Raw genomic sequence first — 19,252 nt, 5'->3', positions numbered from 1 at the left:
AAAGTGTCAAAAAAGAAAGGGTTGACTGAGAAAGAGTAAACATTTTTGTAATAATAAATGATAAGATAGACCAAGATTTATACAAAGAAAAATGAAATATGTGACTAATAAAAAAAGAAAATTCTTTTTTTTTTTAATTCAGAAATGATAGTTAAACAAAATGGTAAATATAAGGCGTGGAAAATGTCAAATAATGAGTGAAAATGGATCCAATACATGAAAATATATTAAAAAAAAATATATATGACAATTTTACCTTTTTTAAACATTTTTTGTAATAAGAAATGACAATTATTTTTTTCGTTTAAATTAAAAGTTAGAAAAGAAAAATAAATTCAAAAACAAGTGCAAAAGCTATGAAAAATGGTGAACATTTGGGAAATAATGAATGAATAACGACTGCAAATGTATTAAAAATGGTCAAAAAAGTAAATAATTAAAAAATGCATCATGTCAAACATGCATGAAAAATGGACAGGACAGGAGTTTAAATTTATTTGATTTTTATTAGGCGTGCATTTTATCACGCAAAGTGCCGGTGCTGACGTTTCTTGGCTCGTGCCCGATTTGAAGCGAAATCCGTACGGTCGGTCTACAGCTTCCGATTTTGTGGGAAGACTTTCGACAAGATCGAGGAGCGCGTCAATGGCATTTGTTGCCCATTTTCCAGGAGCGTATCGTGAGGTCCCATTTCGATGTTGCGCGAGAAGCTCCGGTTCATAGTCCAGTCCCAATCAGACCAAAGTGGTTCTGTCGGGTTGAGGGCGGGACTCTGCGCGGGCCAGCCAGGTTCATCCATACCAAATTCTGGCCCCGCTTTGTGCACTGGTGCACAGACACGTCGGAACAGGAAGGGGCTCATCCCCGAACTGTTTCAGTCTCCGGAATCGCTTGCTACGCGAAAGCATTCAGAGTTCCCTGTGGGACAATAATTCGGACATTTCCAATTTTGTCACGAATCAAGCGATTTTGATAAAAACCTGAGAGAGAGAAAGACCTTGATGTGGATGAGCACGACCGGCCTGCACCGTCCCGACCTCAACCCTACAGAAGACTTTTGGACGGGTTTGCGTGAGGCCTTCTTGTCCGACGGGACTGCGAAGGCCTCACAAAACCACTTCTGGAAAAATGCTTCAAATGTGGACCCATCTCATATTCAACCCTTTGGATTAAAAACTGCATTCGTACTGGATCAGAATCGAGGCCGGTGAAGGCGAGCCGAGACTTTGGTCAAAATGGTCGACCTCATCCTGTTTGCGACGGTCACACGATCTTGTTCCGTCCAATCAGATCATGGACGGCGACGGCGACAACGACGCTGACCTGGTGGCCGCCGCCTACCCGCGATTTTGCGACGAGGTCAAGACGGACTCGCCGCAGTACGCCGCCTTGTTCAAAAGAACCTTCCAGAACAAAACCTTCCACGTGTACAGAGTCAGGAAGAAAGCCAAGAAGAGTGAAAAGAACTCGTGAGACGACAAAGACTACAATGGCTGACACGCATTTCCAGCATGTCCAAACAACTTTTTTGTCTCTTTTTTTTTTTTTTTTTTAGCTTGGTCTAATTGTTTGACTCTGTGTGGAATAAAAAGCACATCAGCGTTCACATCCAAAAACGCACACCACAACCCATCTGATGTGACTTTTTAAATGAGGAACAGTAAAATACGAATCCAAAGTACAAACTCTACCCAGTGGCTCGTAGTAGCGCTCGAGTCAGAGGCTCCCCTTGCGGAGGTGCTTTTGCTTTTGAAACCAGCGGCGCAATTTCAATTGCTAGCAAAATCCCACCAAATGGGAAGTAAAAAAAAAACAAAAAAAAACTTGTTCAATGATTGTGAAAGGCTAGCAAGCGGTTTTGAATGTGGACCACGATTGTTTCTTTTCAAATTGAGATTTAAACCACTAACATGAAGAACTAGTAAAATGGTAGCAAGCTGCTAGATGCTAGCTGGAGGCTATGAGTATCCTTTTTATTTCAACTGCTAGCAAAATCCCACCTAATGGGAAGTAAAAAAAACAAAAAAACTTGTTCAATGATTGTGAAAGGCTAGCAAGCGGTTTTGAATGTGGACCACGATTGTTTCTTTTCAAATTGAGATTTAAACCACTAACATGAAGAACTAGTAAAATGGAAGCAAGGTGCTAGATGCTAGCTGGAGGCTATGAGTATCCTTTTTATTTCAACTGCTAGCAAAATCCCACCTAATGGGAAGTAAAAAAAACAAAAAAACTTGTTCAATGATTGTGAAAGGCTAGCAAGCGGTTTTGAATGTGGACCACGATTGTTTCTTTTCAAATTGAGATTTAAACCACTAACATGAAGAACTAGTAAAATGGTAGCAAGCTGCTAGATGCTAGCTGGAGGCTATGAGTATCCTTTTTATTTCAACTGCTAGCAAAATCCCACCAAATGGGAAGTAAAAAAAAAAAAAAACTTGTTCAATGATTGTGAAAGGCTAGCAAGCGGTTTTGAATGTGGACCACGATTGTTTCTTTTCAAATTGAAATTTGAAACCACTAACGTGAAGAACTAGTAAAATGGAAGCAAGGTGCTATCAAGCAGACAAGCAAGCTAGATGCTAGCTGGAGGCTATGAGTATCCTTTTTATTTCAACTGCTAGCAAAATCCCACCAAATGGGAAGTAAAAAAAAAAAAAACTTGTTCAATGATTGTGAAAGGCTTGCAAGCGGTTTTGAATGTGGACCACGATTGTTTCTTTTCAAATTGAAATTTTAAACCACTAACGTGAAGAACTAGTAAAATGGTAGCAAGCTGCTATCAAGCAGACAAGCAAGCTAGATGCTAGCTGGAGGCTATGAGTATCCTTTTTTTCAAAGAAGGGGACCAATATGGGCTCCATTTTTGGTGGACCGGGGAACTAGACCGGAACGCAAAAACTGACGTAAAAACCTGATGCCTGCGCAAAGCCTCGCTAGCTTTTGTCAATTTGGCAGCCTGACCTGCCTCAAGATTGAGAATCTGGCACAACGAGGGCTCGTCCTGGGTGCACTTATTAATTTTTTTGTGACTGCAAATTGGTGGTCCACTTCTTGAGGGTCTGCCCGCAGTTCCTCAAAAACCAATTTAGCGTGCTCCGGATCTCCTGGACTCCGAGCGGACTCACAACTCTCGCGCGACATTTCGAGGGAACGTTAGGAGCGGCTGCGATTGGACGAGGTCGTAGTCTGCTGTGAACGCGTCCACTCCAGCTAGCAAGCGGCAGCCGTTGTTCTTTAGAAATTAGGGGAAAAAATGATGAGACATAGTTGGAGGTCGAAACTGCTGTCGGACCGCTGCAGAACGTGAGGTCCAAACCGCCGTCAAGATGCTACCAAGCGACGAGTAAAACCCTTCCAAGCGGCTGTTTGTGATTTGCGTCGTGTTTTCGCTTGCCGTCATTTTCACCCGTCAGAGCCGCAACCTCGCACTCCAATCAATCTCACAAACACGCGTGGGGGGGGGGGGGGGGGGGCCATGAATAATGGAAGCGCCGTGGAAATTGCGCCGACGATTCTCCGCGGCAATCCGAAATCGTCCCAGCGAGCGCCGGTATGAAAGGAAGCCTCGGTAAAAAAGGCCCAGATGAGAATGTGCCGCTCGTTCCGGTTTTCTCAACACGTGATTGGCAGATTGCGTCGCCGCGCTTGAGAACGTTTGTCGGGACGGGGTGACAGTTTGTGACTAACTAAGTCAAGGAACGTCTTTTAAAAAATTAAATTAAAAAAAAAAAATGGATCCAAAGAAGTCACAATTCAAATGCGTGAAAGTCGAAAAAAATGGTGACGTGGAAAAATCTGGAAAATTGGATCAAAACACAAATGGGATAATAATTGGAAATAAGAATTGATCGTGATTGATTAAAACAGAACTTCAAATCTGAAACACGACCAAGGAGAAGACAACATTTATTTTCATAAGACAGTCGGTGTTGTCAAGTGGGAGAAGAAACCACTAAAAATACATTTTTTTACATTAATTTTTGTTTAAAAAAAAAAAAAAGGTTTTCAATGAGAGAAAAGGAAAAGTTGTGCAAATTGACACTGGAAATGTTGGGGAAATTAGTCAAAGTGAAAACATGTCATGTGACATTCATTTTTCATAATACATTTGCCAATGGTCCCAAAAAAGGGTGAAAAATGAAAAAAAGAATGTAATTTTTTTTTTAAACAAAAAGACTGAATTGGTCAAAAACAGTATTTAAAAAAAAAAGTGAAATTGTGTTAACGTGACAAAAATGAAAAAAAAATGGATGAAATGATGGCGAAAGCTGACCAAAAATGTGTAAGATTTACTAAAAAATAAAAACCCCAAAATATGGAGAAAATTGGTAACTTTTAAACGTGTAGTAAAAAGTCATTTGACTCAAAACGGTTTTTTTTTTAAAAAAGTGTATTATTTGGCTGGGGGTGCTTGGAAAATGTATTTTTGAAAGCGTGAAAATTGTTACATGAGTCAAAAGTGAGGAAAAGGGTGTCAAATTGAAAATATGTCGTGTGACATTCATTTTTTTATAATACATTTGCCAATGGTTCCAAAAAAAGGTGAAAAATGAAAAAAGGAGTGCAGATTTTTTTTTAAAAAAAAGACTGAATTGGTGAAAATTAGTATAAAAAAGGTGAAATTATGTTGGGGTTTTTAATGTGACAAAAAAATTTTAAAAAATGGGTGAAATGATGGCAAAAACTGACCCAAAATGTGTAAGATAAAAAAAAAAAAAAAAAACCTAAAAATATGAAGAAAATTGGTCACTTTTAGGTCATTTGAGTCCAAATGTTTTTTAAAAAGTGTATATTTGGCTGGGGGTGCTTGGGAAATGTATTTTTGAAAGGGTGAAAATTGTTACATGAGTCAAAAGTGAGGAAAAAGGGTGGAAAAAAAATGTCAGACGATCCAGTTTCAATCAGCGTTGATGATGTCACTGCTCAATTTCACAATTAATAACAAACGAACGAACGCGTTTCGTACTTTTGCGCGTGCAAACCCAACCAGAAGCCGCGATTGGTGCAAAGAATGGAATTTATTGAGGGGAAACAAACGAGAGCAAATACAAAGCACAAAAACTCTTCAAAGCTCATCATCACAGATGATTTTTAGAAAATGGTTTTTTTTTTTTTTCTTTTTTTCTTGTCGTCGTCGGCGTCACAAGCAGCAACAGCAAACGTGCCACGTAAATCGTCTTCGACCGTATGTACAACGGGAGGTGAAAAGCGCCATCGACACGACACCCCCGACGAGGCCAAAGCGTCACAAACCGAAGCCGAAAGAAAACGATAAAACATTTCGCTCGAATGGCGCGCGGGCAAAAGTCTCGGGACACCGGAAGTCGCCAAAACTTGCGGATGGACCCGCGACGACTCGCATCCGGTTACGAACAAATCCAAACGGCTTGAAGAATCGCTTCCGACCGAGAACTTCGCGCGGCGCCGTCACGGAATCGTCCATTTGTGGTGGACTCCGACTTGACTTCCGTCCGGTAACTGTCTCAATACTTTTATCCGCATGGCATCTATAAATGTATTTCCATAAACATCAAAGTGTGATTCCGTTTCACGACTTTACATGAAACCCTTTTTTTTTCTTTTCTGGGAAGTTGCAGCACTTCTTTTGCCTGCTTCTTCCCCTCTTCGCATCATCATCATCGTCGGCGTCGTCAGCATCATATCATCATAATCCCATTTTCATCCTGCGCAATTGAGTGTGTCCCCCCCCACCCCATCCATTCGCCTCCTTTCTGATCGCGACGGAGCAGCCAATCAGGCACTTGATGACTTTGTCTGGCTTTATGTGTTTGGGGTTTTTTTTTATATATATATATATATATATATTTTTTTTTTTTTTCCTGGCCCGCAATTACACGACCGACGCGAACCGCTGGGGAGTTAAAGAGTCTCTTTCGTTCTCTGTGATTGGAGGGGCGAGCGAGGAGATGAAACAGCTGAGCGGCTCTTTGGCAATTTGGGGCGACGACGACAGGAAGTGGCGGAACGTCGGCGACCGCGCGAGAAAAAAACGGGTCTCGAGAAGTTGCGAAGACGGAACGAGAGACTCGAAAATTGTTTGCGTCGTTTCTGGAAAACGTCGCAGAAAAGTGAAAAGGATGCCGAAAAATCCCATTTTGGGAGCAAATTTTTGGACGTGGACAAAACAATGTGACAAACGGAAACAAAAATATTTGTACATTTTTTTAAAAATACCGGAAAATGCATTTCACGTAATAAAAAAGATTGACCAAAAAAAAGTAAAATAATTGAGGATTTCTGAAAATTATTTAACGGTGTCAAAATGGTTCAGAAATGCAAAAATGTAGAAAAAAAATCTCAACAAATTTGTCAAGATATTGCAAAAATGGTTTCAAAACTCAAGGCCCGGGGCCCAGATCTGGCCCGCCATGTGATTTTATGTGGCCCAAAAAGGCAACAACTTCTTCTGATTTTTGTGAAAATCTGGAACAAGATTTCAAATTGTTATATATCATACATGAAAATGAAGATATTCTAAGCATTTTTGTGGTATCAAACATGAACAATGGTTGAAAACGCCCATCCACCTTGAATTCAGATTCCAAATCTAGTTAATACATTTCATGCGTAATATGATGAAGCCATGAAAGTTTTGAACGTTTTCACAGTCGTATCGGCCCTCTGAGGGAAAATGAGTTTGACGCCCCGGCTATAAAAGATTTCCTGACAAAAGAAAAAACTAAATCAGCAGAAAAAGCGCAAAGTGTGAAATCCAATCATTTTTCAAAAATTAAAAATAAGTAATTTCATTTTCAAAAATGAGTGAAATTGATCAAACGAGAAGTTAAAAATTGCAAAAATTAATGTTTTGGAAAATGACTTGAAATCCCAAAACACAAATTCCAAAATGAATGAAAATTTTCAGGAAAAACAAAGTTACAAATCTTCCAAATGAACTCAAAACCAAGTCGTGCAGGAGGAGGAAAGGTCTGAAAATGGAGAATTTCCAACCAACGTCTACACTTGCAACCCCCCATCGGGCCCGATCAAGTGGAATTCGCAATTGGGCACAAACGCGCTAGTGGGGGCTTCCACTGGGTGGCGCTGACGCGTCTCACGCATGCAAGTCGGGCCACTTTATTTTGCACACCTGACACGCTTTTTTTTGACGCTCGCATTCACCTTGAAAGGTTTTTTTTGGGGGGGTGGGGGTTGAAAAAGCTCAAAATAACGGATCGTGAATTCGCCTGTTCCTGGGTTTTTGACAGCTTTCGCAGTCCTTCAAAACCATTTTCACCATTTCATTTTCACCATTTGTCACTTTTGAAAAAAATGACAAAAAAAATCCGCCTTTGTTGCCGTAGCGACTCATTTCAATTCTTACAATTTTGAACCATTTTCACATATCAAACGTATACTGTTTGCATTTTTCAGATTTTCAATGTTTCTCGGTACATTTCAATTTAAAATATGTTTTGCTTTTGTCAATTTAAAATCATTTTGTGACAATTTTTAAAAGAAAAAAACATTTTTGGCAAATGAAACCAAAAATTGATCCAAAAGGATGTTTTAAATCATTCTTGTATCGCACAGCGTTGTGAGTTCTATGACGGTGACAGTTTTGACCCAGGAACAGACCTTTTCCGTATTATTTATCTGTGCTTTGTTGTGTACCTCATAGAGTGGCAGTTCACTGAATATTTACACAACAAAACAAACCAGCAAAGAAGCAAAAAAAAAATTCATTTTTAGGTGTCTCTGCTGTGCCTGCATATAAAAAAAAAACAAAAAACAAACACTTATTTTCACATTGAAGGGCCCTCGAACGGCAACCGCAGCGGCGAGCCTCAGCGCCGGGGGTCCGCCGCCCCGCCCCAAAGCGACGTCCCGAAGCTAGCTAGCTCCGTAGCCGGCGTATCCGTCGACAGCAAATCGCAATCGACGGCGTATCGATCGACAGCAAACAACACCAAGAGTCGACGTGCGCGTTCGTCGGGAGGCCGCCGCCCTCCAGCGGAGTTCAAAGGTCGCTGGTCTCGGCCCGCTCGTACAGCGCCCTCAGCTTCTCGAAGCGCGGCCCCCAATCCCCGAGCGTCTCCTGGCGCCGGGCGTCCGACGCCGCCCCCTCGCCGGCGTCCGAGCCCGCCGAGCTGAAGGAGCTGAGCGAGCCGGCCGGGGTGCCGCCGCCCTCGGTGGAGAACACCTGGAGGGAGTCGAAGGGCCCCGTGTCCGGGTGCCGGTCGGCGTCGCGGATGATCTCGCACAGGTAGCGGGCCAGATCCTGGCTGGAGAAAGAAAGCGAGCGGCGGGGGGGCCGCGCCTGCCCCCGGGCCGGCGAGCGGGCGGGCGGCGGCACGTCTCGCCGCGGCCCTCGGGCCGTCCCCGAGGCGGACGAGGACGCCGACGACGGGGGCGGCGTTCCCGCGGGCGGTTGGGCGCGGGCCTGGGCGGGCGGGGCCTGGTGGAGGAGGTGCTGCTGCTGCTGCTGGCGGCGGTGGTGGGGCGGCGGCGGCGCCGGTGGCGGCGGGCGGCGCAGCGCTCGGGAACGGCAGTACTGCAACGACTGCGCCGGGCTGGGCTGAAGCGACTTCTGGAGTTCGGCCATGTCGTAAGCGTTCTACGCACAGACACACATCAACGTGACGCTTTTTTTTTTTTTTTTATTTCATAACGCTCATCGTTGAGAAATGGAATCCTGCAGCCTTTTTTACTATGATGTAACGATGCCTTTTTCGATGTTTATGAATCATATTTGTATTATTCATGATGTTCTGGCACGAAGGACGTAAAAATGATGCGACCGAATTTAAAGCAACGTCTGTGCCGCAGCAACAATCACTGTGTGTGCGCGTGATGCTTTTAACTACCGTTCACGTTGGTCTCCGCACAACGCACGAAAACCACGCACACGTTAATTGTGTTCACGTGCGTCTCCGTCATTGGCTAACAGCGCACGTGTGCGAGTGTGTGTGCGTGTGTGTTCAATCCGATGGGTTCATCCTTGTTGTTGCCGTGGTAACAGCAGCATCCATCCCGTGCTTGTGCGTGTGTGACGTTCACGCAGGTGGAAAAGCGAGCGCGCGCGCCGGCCCGTCACTTGACGCTGCGGCCGAACGTAGCTCACAAACGGACGTAGGATGTACGGCAGATCGCCACACGCGCACACGCTTCTACACAATGGAAGCACCTCTACTTCCGACATGAATCCGTTCCGGAAGTCGTTTTGCGATGTAATGCATTTTATATGTCAATGAGCGTAATCCATTCCAAACGCTTCAACCCCCGCATGCCAAAATAAGCATTCAAAGTACGTTTGACAGCCGAGAGAAAAACATACGTACGCACGCACAACTGAATTCCGCGAAATTTTTGGGGGGGCTCACGAAAGATGAATAAAAAAAAAAAAAAAAAATGAAAAACTCCCAAAAAGTTTGTACTTTTCCAAAGTGCGCTCGCTCGTGACCGCGCTGGCGAGATTCGGTGGCACTCGAGTGTCGAAGGGAAACGAAATACATTGCGGGTAAATTTTGACATCCCTCCAAGCCAACGGGAAGCCGGGAACATGTGACAACGATGGCCAATGGGAGAGAGGCTCTATTGCGCCACACAAAGCCATACGAGATCTTTACGTTACGAATTCAGCGCCCATTATTTTTCCTTTCGTATCCTGAATTTTCCTTCGTAACTGGCGACAATATTTTTTTGTAACCTGAATTTGTCGTTACTAAAACATTCGTAAGTAGAGGTACCCCTGTGGTTGCGTCTGCAGTAAATATGAATATAGTTTATTTCCTGTATATATGTACAATTTGGAAATGGAATTTTTTTTCAACTTTTTTTTGCATTATTTCTCAAATACTTTATGCAGATGTAGGAGTATTTTTAGAGTTGGCGTCTCATTATTTCATTTATTTGATATTTTCAATAGTTTTTGCACATGTGCACAGTTTTTACTTTTTTTTTTTTGGGGGGGGATCATTTTTGCAAATTTTGCCAATGATTTTCCCTTATTTAGTAGCCCGCCTCCAGCGCTCCCGCGGCGCTCGTGAGGATAAGTGACTCAGAGAATGGCTGAATGGATGGATGTTGTTCATTTTGCCATTTTTTTTTTTTTTTTTGCGTCAGGAAGGGCATCCGGCGTAAAAACCGTGCCAAACAAATATGAGAGTTCATCTGAGATGTTACGCCGAGGCAACCCCTAAAGGGACAAGCCGAAAGGAAACTTACTTCCATTTTCTGTCAATGTATTCGGTTTAAATGTGTTGAAATTGTTTTAAAAGTCTTTAAAGCCCCTAAAACAACTTCCGAGGTAAGCCGCGCGGCGGCGGCCATTTTGATTTTCAATTTTTTTTATGATAGTAACGTCGTAGCCGTCGCATGCCGTCTCCCTCGCTCACCTGGTCCTCCTCGCCGCCGCCCTCCTCGTCGTAGTTGAGGACGTTCTCGCGGACGTCCTCCCAGCCGTCGTGGTGCGCCGACACGTGGTAGACGCCCTCCTTCGGGCCCTTGTGGCTCCTCCAGCGCGTGTACACGAAAATGGCCAGCAGCAGCGCTGAAATTCAACGACAGGCAACGTCAGCGAGGAGCGAGTGTCTCTTTTATAGGCCAGCCTTGTGAGGATAAGCGGCTCAGCTAACAGAAATTGCCCTTCCGACCGCGGAGCTGGATTTGCCATTTGGGGGCCAAACGCCCCGTGTGTGTGATGTTAAGATTGTTTTTTTTTGTCTTTTTTTCCTCCATCTATTTTTGCTCTTATCCCCCCCCCCAAAAAAAAAATGAAACGTTTTTATCTTTTGTTATCACTTATATATAGATTTTTTTTTCCCACAGTTTCAAACATGATTTCACTCATTTATTTTTTTAATACAAAATTTGACCAGAAAAAAACCCCAAGAATTTAGCATGCGCACGCAGGAATTAGCCAATCCAGTTCTCCAGGTTTGGTCACGTGACGCGATTGCCTGCCTGTAGTTGTCGCAAGACGGCGCCAAAGCACTATTTTATTTTATTTTGTCAAACGAAAGGCTTCAAGACACTTCAAAATCCTTTCTTGGCACCAAGATACCACAAGATGGTGGCCAAGCGCTATTAAAATGAAACTCTTCAATTGACTTCAACATAGTTCCTTGGCTCAAGCGTTGGCCTCACAGTTCTGAGGTACCCGGGTTCAATCTCGGACATGCATGTTCTCCCCGTGCCTGCGTGGCTTTTCTCCAGGCACTCCAGTTTCCTCTCGCATCCCAAAAACATTGATTGGACACTCTCAAATTGCCCGTAGGTGTGATTGGTTGTTTGTCTCTATGTGACCTGCGATTGGCTGGCAACCAGTTCAGGGTGAACCCCGCCTCCTGCTCGTTGACAGCTGGGATAGGCTCTAGCACTGCCAGTGACCCTTGTGAGGATAAGCGGCTAAGAAAATGGATGGATGGATGAGAAAAGTTGAAAATATTTAGAAATTGAACAAAGGAATCAATTGGGGGGGGGCAAAGAAAAATGGTGCAGGAAACTTGGAAAAAAAGAAAAATGTTCAAATGCAAACAAAGCGGGGAAAAAAATATTTCAAAAATAGCAAATGGAAAAATTCATTCAAAACATTTGTCGATTCAAGTGTAAAAAAAATTCTGAAAAAGAAAAATTGTAAAACGAAGAATGGAAAATGTTACAAAACAAAAAGGTTTGAAATCAACTTTTATGGCCCATTGCTTCTTTGTGATATAGATCAAATTTTAAAAAATTAAAAAAGAAGAAGCAACACAAGCAAGAGACAAAAAACAAAACAAAAAAAAATAGTGCGAATGTGAAAGCAACACGAGCACACAGAGATCTGAGATGAGCCGCTGTCAAGACAGACGCTCTGCTCGCATCGATTTCCGACGAGGGGGAAAAAAAAAAAAAAAAATCAAATGAAACAGCCTACAGGCGTGTGTGTGTGTGTGTGTGTAAGTGGAGGTCAGGACCAATAACAAGATGGATGTTGTGGGGGCAAAGTGAGATATGGACCATCTGAGCAGGCTTTCCCACAGCGTCAGCGTCGGCGTACTTGCTTGTGTGCGTGTTCGGCAGGGAGGGGGGGCCGAACATGAGGTCCCATCAACCACCCCCTCCCGATCCTTGCGCTTGGTCCTCAGGTCAGTGCGGACCATTACAAAATAAACAAACAAAAAAGATCCACATTGACGGTTCTCGGAGAGCAAACATTCGCCACCTTCGAGAACGGCGGGGAAAAAGAAATGACGTGATAGCAAAAGAGTGGAGCATATCTTGTAAAAGTTGGTGAATCAAACGCTTGCGTTGTTTCAACAAAATATGGAAAGGTTAAAAAAATAATGAGTGAACGTGTTGGAAATGGTCCAAAAGCGAGCGCAAATGGATCATCGCGTAGAAATCTTCGCGGTGGTGGTCTTGGCCGTCGGTGCTGGTGGAAATTCAAAAAGTTGACCATCAAAAATGCGCACCAACTCGTGGATGCGCGGTTCAACCTTCAAAACGAGCCCCGCCCCTCGTGAAAATGCCGATGAACCGTCGATAATCGATCGGCGATGAGATTGCCGCAAGCCGGGACGACAAGAAAAGAAAACATTTCAGACCAATTTGTGCGAGTGCCAAAAGATTGGAAGAAAATATTCTGATGCCATTTTGCGGAAGATTTGAGGAATTTCGGCAAATTTTTGGACCTGAAATTTTGCGAAAGTTTTTCCGAGTCTGGAAGTCCGACGATTCCCCAGGAACATTCCGAGATTTGAACGCGTCACACGAGACGGAACCGATTTCGTGACAGCGCTTGGGATTGGTTTCCGGTGACATTTGAGGACTTCTTAGCGGCTCCATCGTCAACGTTTTAGCATTTCGTGCAGAAGTCGCGTGTGCGACGGTTTGCTTTGCGAGTCCAATGCCACTACGAAGCTCCCCCCCCGGCGCTCGGCTCTTTTTTCTTCTTTTTTGTACGTCGTGCGACGCGCTCGCCGGTCTCGGAGCGATTCTGCCCGTCCGCGATCCAACAAGTGGAAAATCGCGGCGCCCCCGAGATCGGGAACGCGTTTGGACCGGTTTGGCTTTCAAACCCTCCCCAGGCCGCCAAGCGAACGGCGACTACGACCGATCGTCGTGCAATCGGCAACTCAAAGTCAAACCAGCCCAGCGGAAATTGTTTTCAATCCATTTTTTTTTTACGAGGCGCCCTCGTCGAATACTCTTCGCGTGCCCCATCCTTGGCCACTTCATTAGGTACACACGAGCTACCTAACCCGTTAGTTCATCAAATTAAATGCTAAAATATTACCTCTTCCACTAATAATAATAATTGTATCCGATTTCATTTAAGAAAGAAATGCATTTTTGAAAAGATTTGATTACAAAATAGTACATGCAAAATCCTTATTTATGTATTGTGTTCGTATTACTAGTAGTAATGGCCATGATAACACATTTATATTTAAAGCACTATGTTTTTGAAATTTCATGTTTTTTTTAAATTAATTTCCAAATAAGTCGTGTTAGTCTTGCAGCGTATGTAATTTCCATTATCTCCAAAATTACTTCAAAAAAATTCCAGAACGTACAATAAGTGGGAACTTCATCCTTCTATGCACTTTCTTCGCCGCTTATCCTCACAAGGGTCGCGGGAGTGCCGGAGCCTATCCCGGCTGTCGTTGAGCAGGAGGCGGGCTACACCCAAAACTGGTCGCCGGCCAATCGCGGGGCACACGGAGACAGATGCGAAACCGGAGTGCCACCCGGAGAAAAGCCGCGTAGGCACCCGGAGAACATGCAAACTCCACACAGGTGGGGCCGGAATCAAACCCGGGACCTCAGAACTGTGAGGCCAACACTTTCACGTAATTTCATCATTCAGTGATTCATAATTAATACAGAATATAGTGAATATTTTGTACAGTGTATATATTTTTAACACAATTACAGTTTTTCTTTCGATATTTATTTTTAGAATAACGGTTTAAAAAAATGCATTTGCTTCACGATTTTGTTATTAATCTGAAATGAAAGAACGATGTTTTATTCAAGAACACAACAGTGGTATTTGACGATTGCGAGACGACGCCTTTTCATATTGGTGTCATTTTTCAAAAGGGAAGCGAAGGCGAGAAATTGCCCCCCCCCCCCCCCCCCCCGGGCGACGTCCCGGCGGATCGCGCTCAAGGACGTCTTCCCACGCAAAGAATCAAATGACGCAAACAAAACCGCCGAATGAAAAATAACAAAAGAGGAAGTCCGCGAACACCTTCTGACCGGCGAGGAGAAAAAATGCAATAAATCCATAAACGATAAAGGTGGGCATATTTAAATGTCCTCCAGCATGAAAAAGGTCATTTGTAGAAGGGGTGGGTGGGGGAGGGGGGGGGGGACACCCCCCCCCCCAGAGACGACGCCGATGCGACAGAAGACGACGTTATGCAAATGAGCAGCGTGCGACTGCAGATATTAAGAATTTTGCTTCCGTATTTCCGCCAACCTGCCCCCTGAAAGCAGATTCATTCGGATCGCGAGCACGTTCGCCAGAAAAAAATTCTTGGAACAAAACATTTGCAAAAGAATAAAAAAAGTGCGTCAAATAGCCCGGCCTGCTATCATCGATACGGGACAGCACAAAATATGCCCACAATTGTCATTTTTTTTCACGTCGATGTTGAATTTCGGGTAGAAAGTCTCTCGGGCGCTCCGGGCCGCCTTTTCCCAACGGCGCCGAGCGGCAAGCCCCCTTCGACACGTGCGTGGAATACATATTTTACTTTGAAGCGTACACGTTCCACGTGGCTTTCACAGCAGGGTGTACATGACAGCTGCATGTACGAAAAGGATTATGATATGACGACAAACGCCACAGCCGCTCGAGTGCTTCAACGCACGGAGCGATTCATTACACATTCCGTTATTGTACGGCACGAGAACGGCATTCATACATTCATATAATGACGTTTTTGATGCAAGCCCGTTGAGTGAATTTTATTTTACTTCAACTATTTTGCTGCTGATATCATTTGTACGAATAATTCCGATAAACAGAAACGTCTCTTGTTCTTTGTTCTTGTTGCCGTGTACGTCGTCGCAGCGACTGCTGGAGAAAAATTAATTTGTGCGTTGTACACACTTGGCTACGAAAGATGATTCTGATTCTGACGTGAGTCGGAACACGTGTCCACTTATCGAAGCAAAAAAATAAAAAATACATTTAGTTGGCGAGCGCATGATGCGCTTTACATGATTAAAAGCATTTGCAAATAAAACGTTGTGCTAAAGTCATAATTTGTATAATAAACACAAACTGTACCAAACTAATGGTTCGTTCATTGGTCGTGCGGACGCCGCGGTGCACGCCCTCGACTGGTCGCCAGCCAATCCCAGTCTGCTGTAAATAGCAGCAGATGTTTCAAAAATGTATTTGCATTTTTTTGAAAACAACATTTGGAATTATTTATAACTATACAGGCAGCTGGAAAGCATTGGGCTCACAGTTCTGAGGTCCCGGGTTCGATCCCGGCCCCGCCTGTGTGGAGCGCGCATCTTCTCCCCGTGCCCGAGTGGCTTTTCTCCGGGTGGGCACTCCGCTTTCCTCCCACATGCCAACAACATTCATTGGACACTCTAAATTGCCCGTAGGTGTGATTGTGAGTGAGTTTCGCCCGTTTGTCTCGATGTGCCCTGCGATTGGCTGGCGACCAGTTCAGGGTGTACCCTGCCTCCTGCCCGTTGACAGCTGGGATAGGCTCCGGCACTCCCCGCGACCCTGGTGAGGATAAGCGGCTGAGAAAATGGATGGCTATAATTACACATAATAATCAGTAGTACGAGTGTTAATAAACACTCCTTCAACTAGTCAATAAATGATAGTTTATCAAGTAGTTTGTAAGTAACTACAAATAAAATGAAAAACGTCTTCTTTTCTTGGAAAATTTTGCAAATAAATGCTAGAAATGTACATCTTTTCTATTTCTTGAATTACCTATTTGTTTGAAACCATTTTTTTCCTTCTTTGGTACAAGATCAGATCTTCTTTCTGTCGCACCAGACAGCCAGACGGAGCGCTACGTCGCTAGCCGCCGCGCGGCGCCACGGCGGCTTACCGAGCAGCGCCATGAAGCAGACGCAGATGGCGAAGAGCGAGCTGAAGCTGAGTCCGACGCGGTCGCCGTAGACGGCCAGCGCGGTCTCGCACAGGCGCCCCCGGTGGCCGTCGGGGCAACGGCAGGTGAAGGCGGACGGCGACTGCGCCACACACGTGCCGCGGTGGCACGGGCGCGTGGCGCACAAAGTGTACACGCAGGACTTCCTGCTGCCGTTCACGCGGACCATGTGGCCCGGAGGGCACCTGCCGAACCGGGACAAGGAGACCTCGTTAAACGGGGACTTCGGCTGCGAAAGACCACAAAAATCTTTCAATGAGAACAACATTCCGTGCAAACGCAAAACAACAACGACATGGCGCAAATCCCGTCCGGGCTGCAATCAAGAAAGTCTCCGGAAGACCAAGGAACCATCATCTCCAATTCAAGTGACGAAATCACTTCCACGAGAATACGACATGAAGAATTGGGACAAAGTCAGATCTCGCGGTGGACTTTTCCGACTGGTGATCTTAAGCTCCGCCCCCTCAGCTCACAGTTGCCACGAGCTTCCGAATTGGCGACTGAACAGAACGGGTTGGAAGTCGATTCTCTGTTGTGTATTCCAGATAATATTGCGGTATAGTTTTGGGGTTTTTTTTTTTTTTTTTTTTCGCCAAATGCGTCAGACTCGTCCAAGAGAGTCCTACGGAGAGGTCTCAACTATTTCACGCCAGGATATGTACACGGAAATAAGATTTTGGACGGAGCGGGACGCGATGTCGGAGTTGCAGCGAAACGTTGGCGATCGATGCAAAAAAACTTTGACGGCAGGATAAAATGGTGGAATTGTACTGCGCGTGTAAAGCGGGGTGGGTACTTCTGACTTGGAAAGATTGGCAGTAATATCGTTGTCGTCTTGATAATTCATTAGACTTGGCTCGTAATGGAACCAATTGCTCCGTCTTAAAAGTCCGATGCGATACAAATGGGCAAATAGACATTTCTCTTGCATGACCTGGCGTAAGAACCCGATTCGTCGGCATAAAACATGACACACTTCGTTCAGCGGGTCAGCGATACGCTAACAAAGAGGAAGTTGTTCCCCTACAAAATATAAAGCACTGATGATAATGCGAGAAAGATCCTTCTCCCTCACTTACCTTCGAACGTACAGCCTTGCGTTTGTTGATATTGTCCACATTTAGTTGTACGCGCGCTCTTCCGCCAGCGTTAATCCATCGCAGACACTTCGTCAACTGTGTTTTCGGCTTTGGAAAATGAATCAACCTGGCAGGATAACTTTCAGCAGAATTGCACGTTCCCCAAGCGCATCTGAGGACCATTTCCTTCGTAACATGAACTTTTCCAAGCGCGTGCTACTGACAAGCAGCATTGCTTGTGGGAGAATACGGCGGCAGGGGGCGTGTCAAGACAATGCGGCTATCTGATTGGCTATTATTGTAGGTCGGAAAGGTCCATTAGCTTGAAAAGCGTTAACTCATGAAGCCGACTGCCCCGGGTGAACTTTTTGACTGTTTCTTACGGGACATTTTACGGCTACGTTAAACACCTGCGCTGCGGTCACTTTTCCGAGGACACTGATTGGAGGGTTTTTTTTTTTTTTTTTTTTTTTTTTTGGGGGGGGGGGGGGGCTGCGAGGTCCGTTACGAAGAAAACGACAAAGCAAAGTCCGGGGCGATCGCTGGCAATACGAGAGGAAGAGACGGCAGCAAGAATCACGGATCCAAAAGAGCATCGGAAACGGGAAAATTCCGTGGAACACGACAAAAATCGTTAGCTCCACTGAAATAAACAAATCACCTACAGCTGAAAGAAAACAACAATAATCAACACAAATCCACGACAACGTCCCAGGACCAGCAAAGTCCCTAACGAGAACGGCGATTGGTGGCGAGCTGAGCACGACAAACCCCGAAAAGTGCCGCCGCCGCCGTCTGTCTGTCAATCAGCTTGACGTTAGCGTCGCTAACGAGATCTGAGCGTAAACGCTAAGCTTTTGCAAGTGGAAACACAGCGACATGTTTTATGCATGCGTTGTCGCTGCCCAGATTTTTTTTTTTTCCCCTCCTTCCAAAAAAAAATAAATAAAAAATTTAAATGTAGTCTGCAGCTCCCGGCATCATTAGCAGACTTTATCACTGACACTTAACGCTTTACGGCGTCGTTATCACGTCGCCTCAGTTCGTCAGGAAAAGGGCCGACGGTGCGCTTAAAGACTCCTACGCTTCATTTTTTATTTTCATCAGGCGGTGGGATGTTGCCACGTTGCTCCCAAAAAAAAAAAAAAAAAAAAAGTGGCGTTAAGTGTTTATTTTGAGAGTAAACATCTTGGCATAAGCAGAGCGAGAACACTCGTGTGCGTCGAACGCTTTTTGTGCATGTTGTTTTTTTTGTTTTTTTTTTTTCACGGTTTGCACGCATTCCTCAAAATGCCGTTTCCCTTGCTAATTGCGTGTAAAAAGCTGTGATGTCTGTCACCTGTTTGAAAGAAAAAAAAATTGCATATTTTTAATGAATTGGTAAAATAATAAAAATAACTATTATATATATCTAGGCTCACTCCGTAAATTAGCCTCGGTTCTCGAACGTCCCCGTTTTCGAACAAATCTTTTTTTGAACAAATCGGTTTTCGAATGAATATTTCGACATTTTTTTGCTTCTGTTTTCGAACGAAAATCGAAATAACATATTGCGCGCAGGCAGACCAGCTGAGCCACGACTCGCTTTGTTATTGTGAATTCCAACGCCCCCCGGAAAGAACCCGGAAATGACCAGCCCACTATTGTTATCGTGTATAACGCAGCCTCTGTACACGTACGTGTTCCGGTAGTTTCTTCTTATAGAGGACGACCGTATTAACCCCCAGTCATGGCTCCAAAGGAGGCAAGTTGCTCGTTTAAAGTTATTCTGCACTTTTGTTAATAAAAAAAAAAAAAAAAAAAGTCGGGGGCCGAGTTGCTACAGATACGCCAATGCACTCCCAGCCTAGCGTATTCTACTACCAAAGCATACATTTTAAGCAGAAAAATAAATCTATTTCTTAAATTATTTTATTATATAAAGTATTCAAACTATACATGTATTTCTACTATGCAGTTTATTATCAGGAAAATCTAAAAAAAATGCTTTAAAAAGACCATTTTTTTTTAGGCTTGGAACGCATTATTTCTTTTTCCATTCATTGTAATGGGAAGCGTCGATTCGGT

The 19,252-nt window shown here is 44.3% G+C and overlaps 2 protein-coding genes across 5 annotated transcripts in view; one reads left to right on the top strand and one right to left on the bottom strand.

The window, feature by feature from the left end:
- Positions 1 to 3,443, top strand: part of dpy19l3 (dpy-19 like C-mannosyltransferase 3) — a 37,929-nt gene extending 34,486 nt beyond the window's left edge. For 2 of the 4 annotated variants that reach the window (XM_061813532.1, XM_061813530.1), the window contains one exon: positions 1,291 to 3,443. In XM_061813532.1, the coding sequence (XP_061669516.1) occupies positions 1,291 to 1,473 (183 nt within the window). In that variant the 3' untranslated portion in view covers positions 1,474 to 3,443. The remainder of the gene's footprint in view (positions 1 to 1,290) is intronic. The other 2 variants (XM_061813529.1, XM_061813528.1) reach the window with 2 other exon arrangements.
- Positions 3,444 to 3,991: 548 nt separating this feature from the next.
- Positions 3,992 to 19,252, bottom strand: part of si:ch211-186j3.6 (neural-cadherin) — a 230,939-nt gene continuing 215,678 nt past the window's right edge. Inside the window, exons 36-38 of the mRNA XM_061813479.1 lie at positions 16,044 to 16,288; positions 10,362 to 10,516; positions 3,992 to 8,581 (exon numbers count right to left, since the gene is read on the bottom strand). Of these exons, the coding sequence (XP_061669463.1) occupies positions 7,985 to 8,581; positions 10,362 to 10,516; positions 16,044 to 16,288 (997 nt within the window). The 3' untranslated portion in view covers positions 3,992 to 7,984. The remainder of the gene's footprint in view (positions 8,582 to 10,361; positions 10,517 to 16,043; positions 16,289 to 19,252) is intronic.

This window comes from Syngnathoides biaculeatus, chromosome 3 (genome assembly GCF_019802595.1).
Source record: "Syngnathoides biaculeatus isolate LvHL_M chromosome 3, ASM1980259v1, whole genome shotgun sequence".
In the NCBI taxonomy this organism is placed as follows: Eukaryota; Metazoa; Chordata; class Actinopteri; order Syngnathiformes; family Syngnathidae; genus Syngnathoides; species Syngnathoides biaculeatus.
The sequence above is the reverse complement of the archived record's forward strand: the minus strand, read 5'-3'. Positions and strand labels throughout refer to the sequence as shown.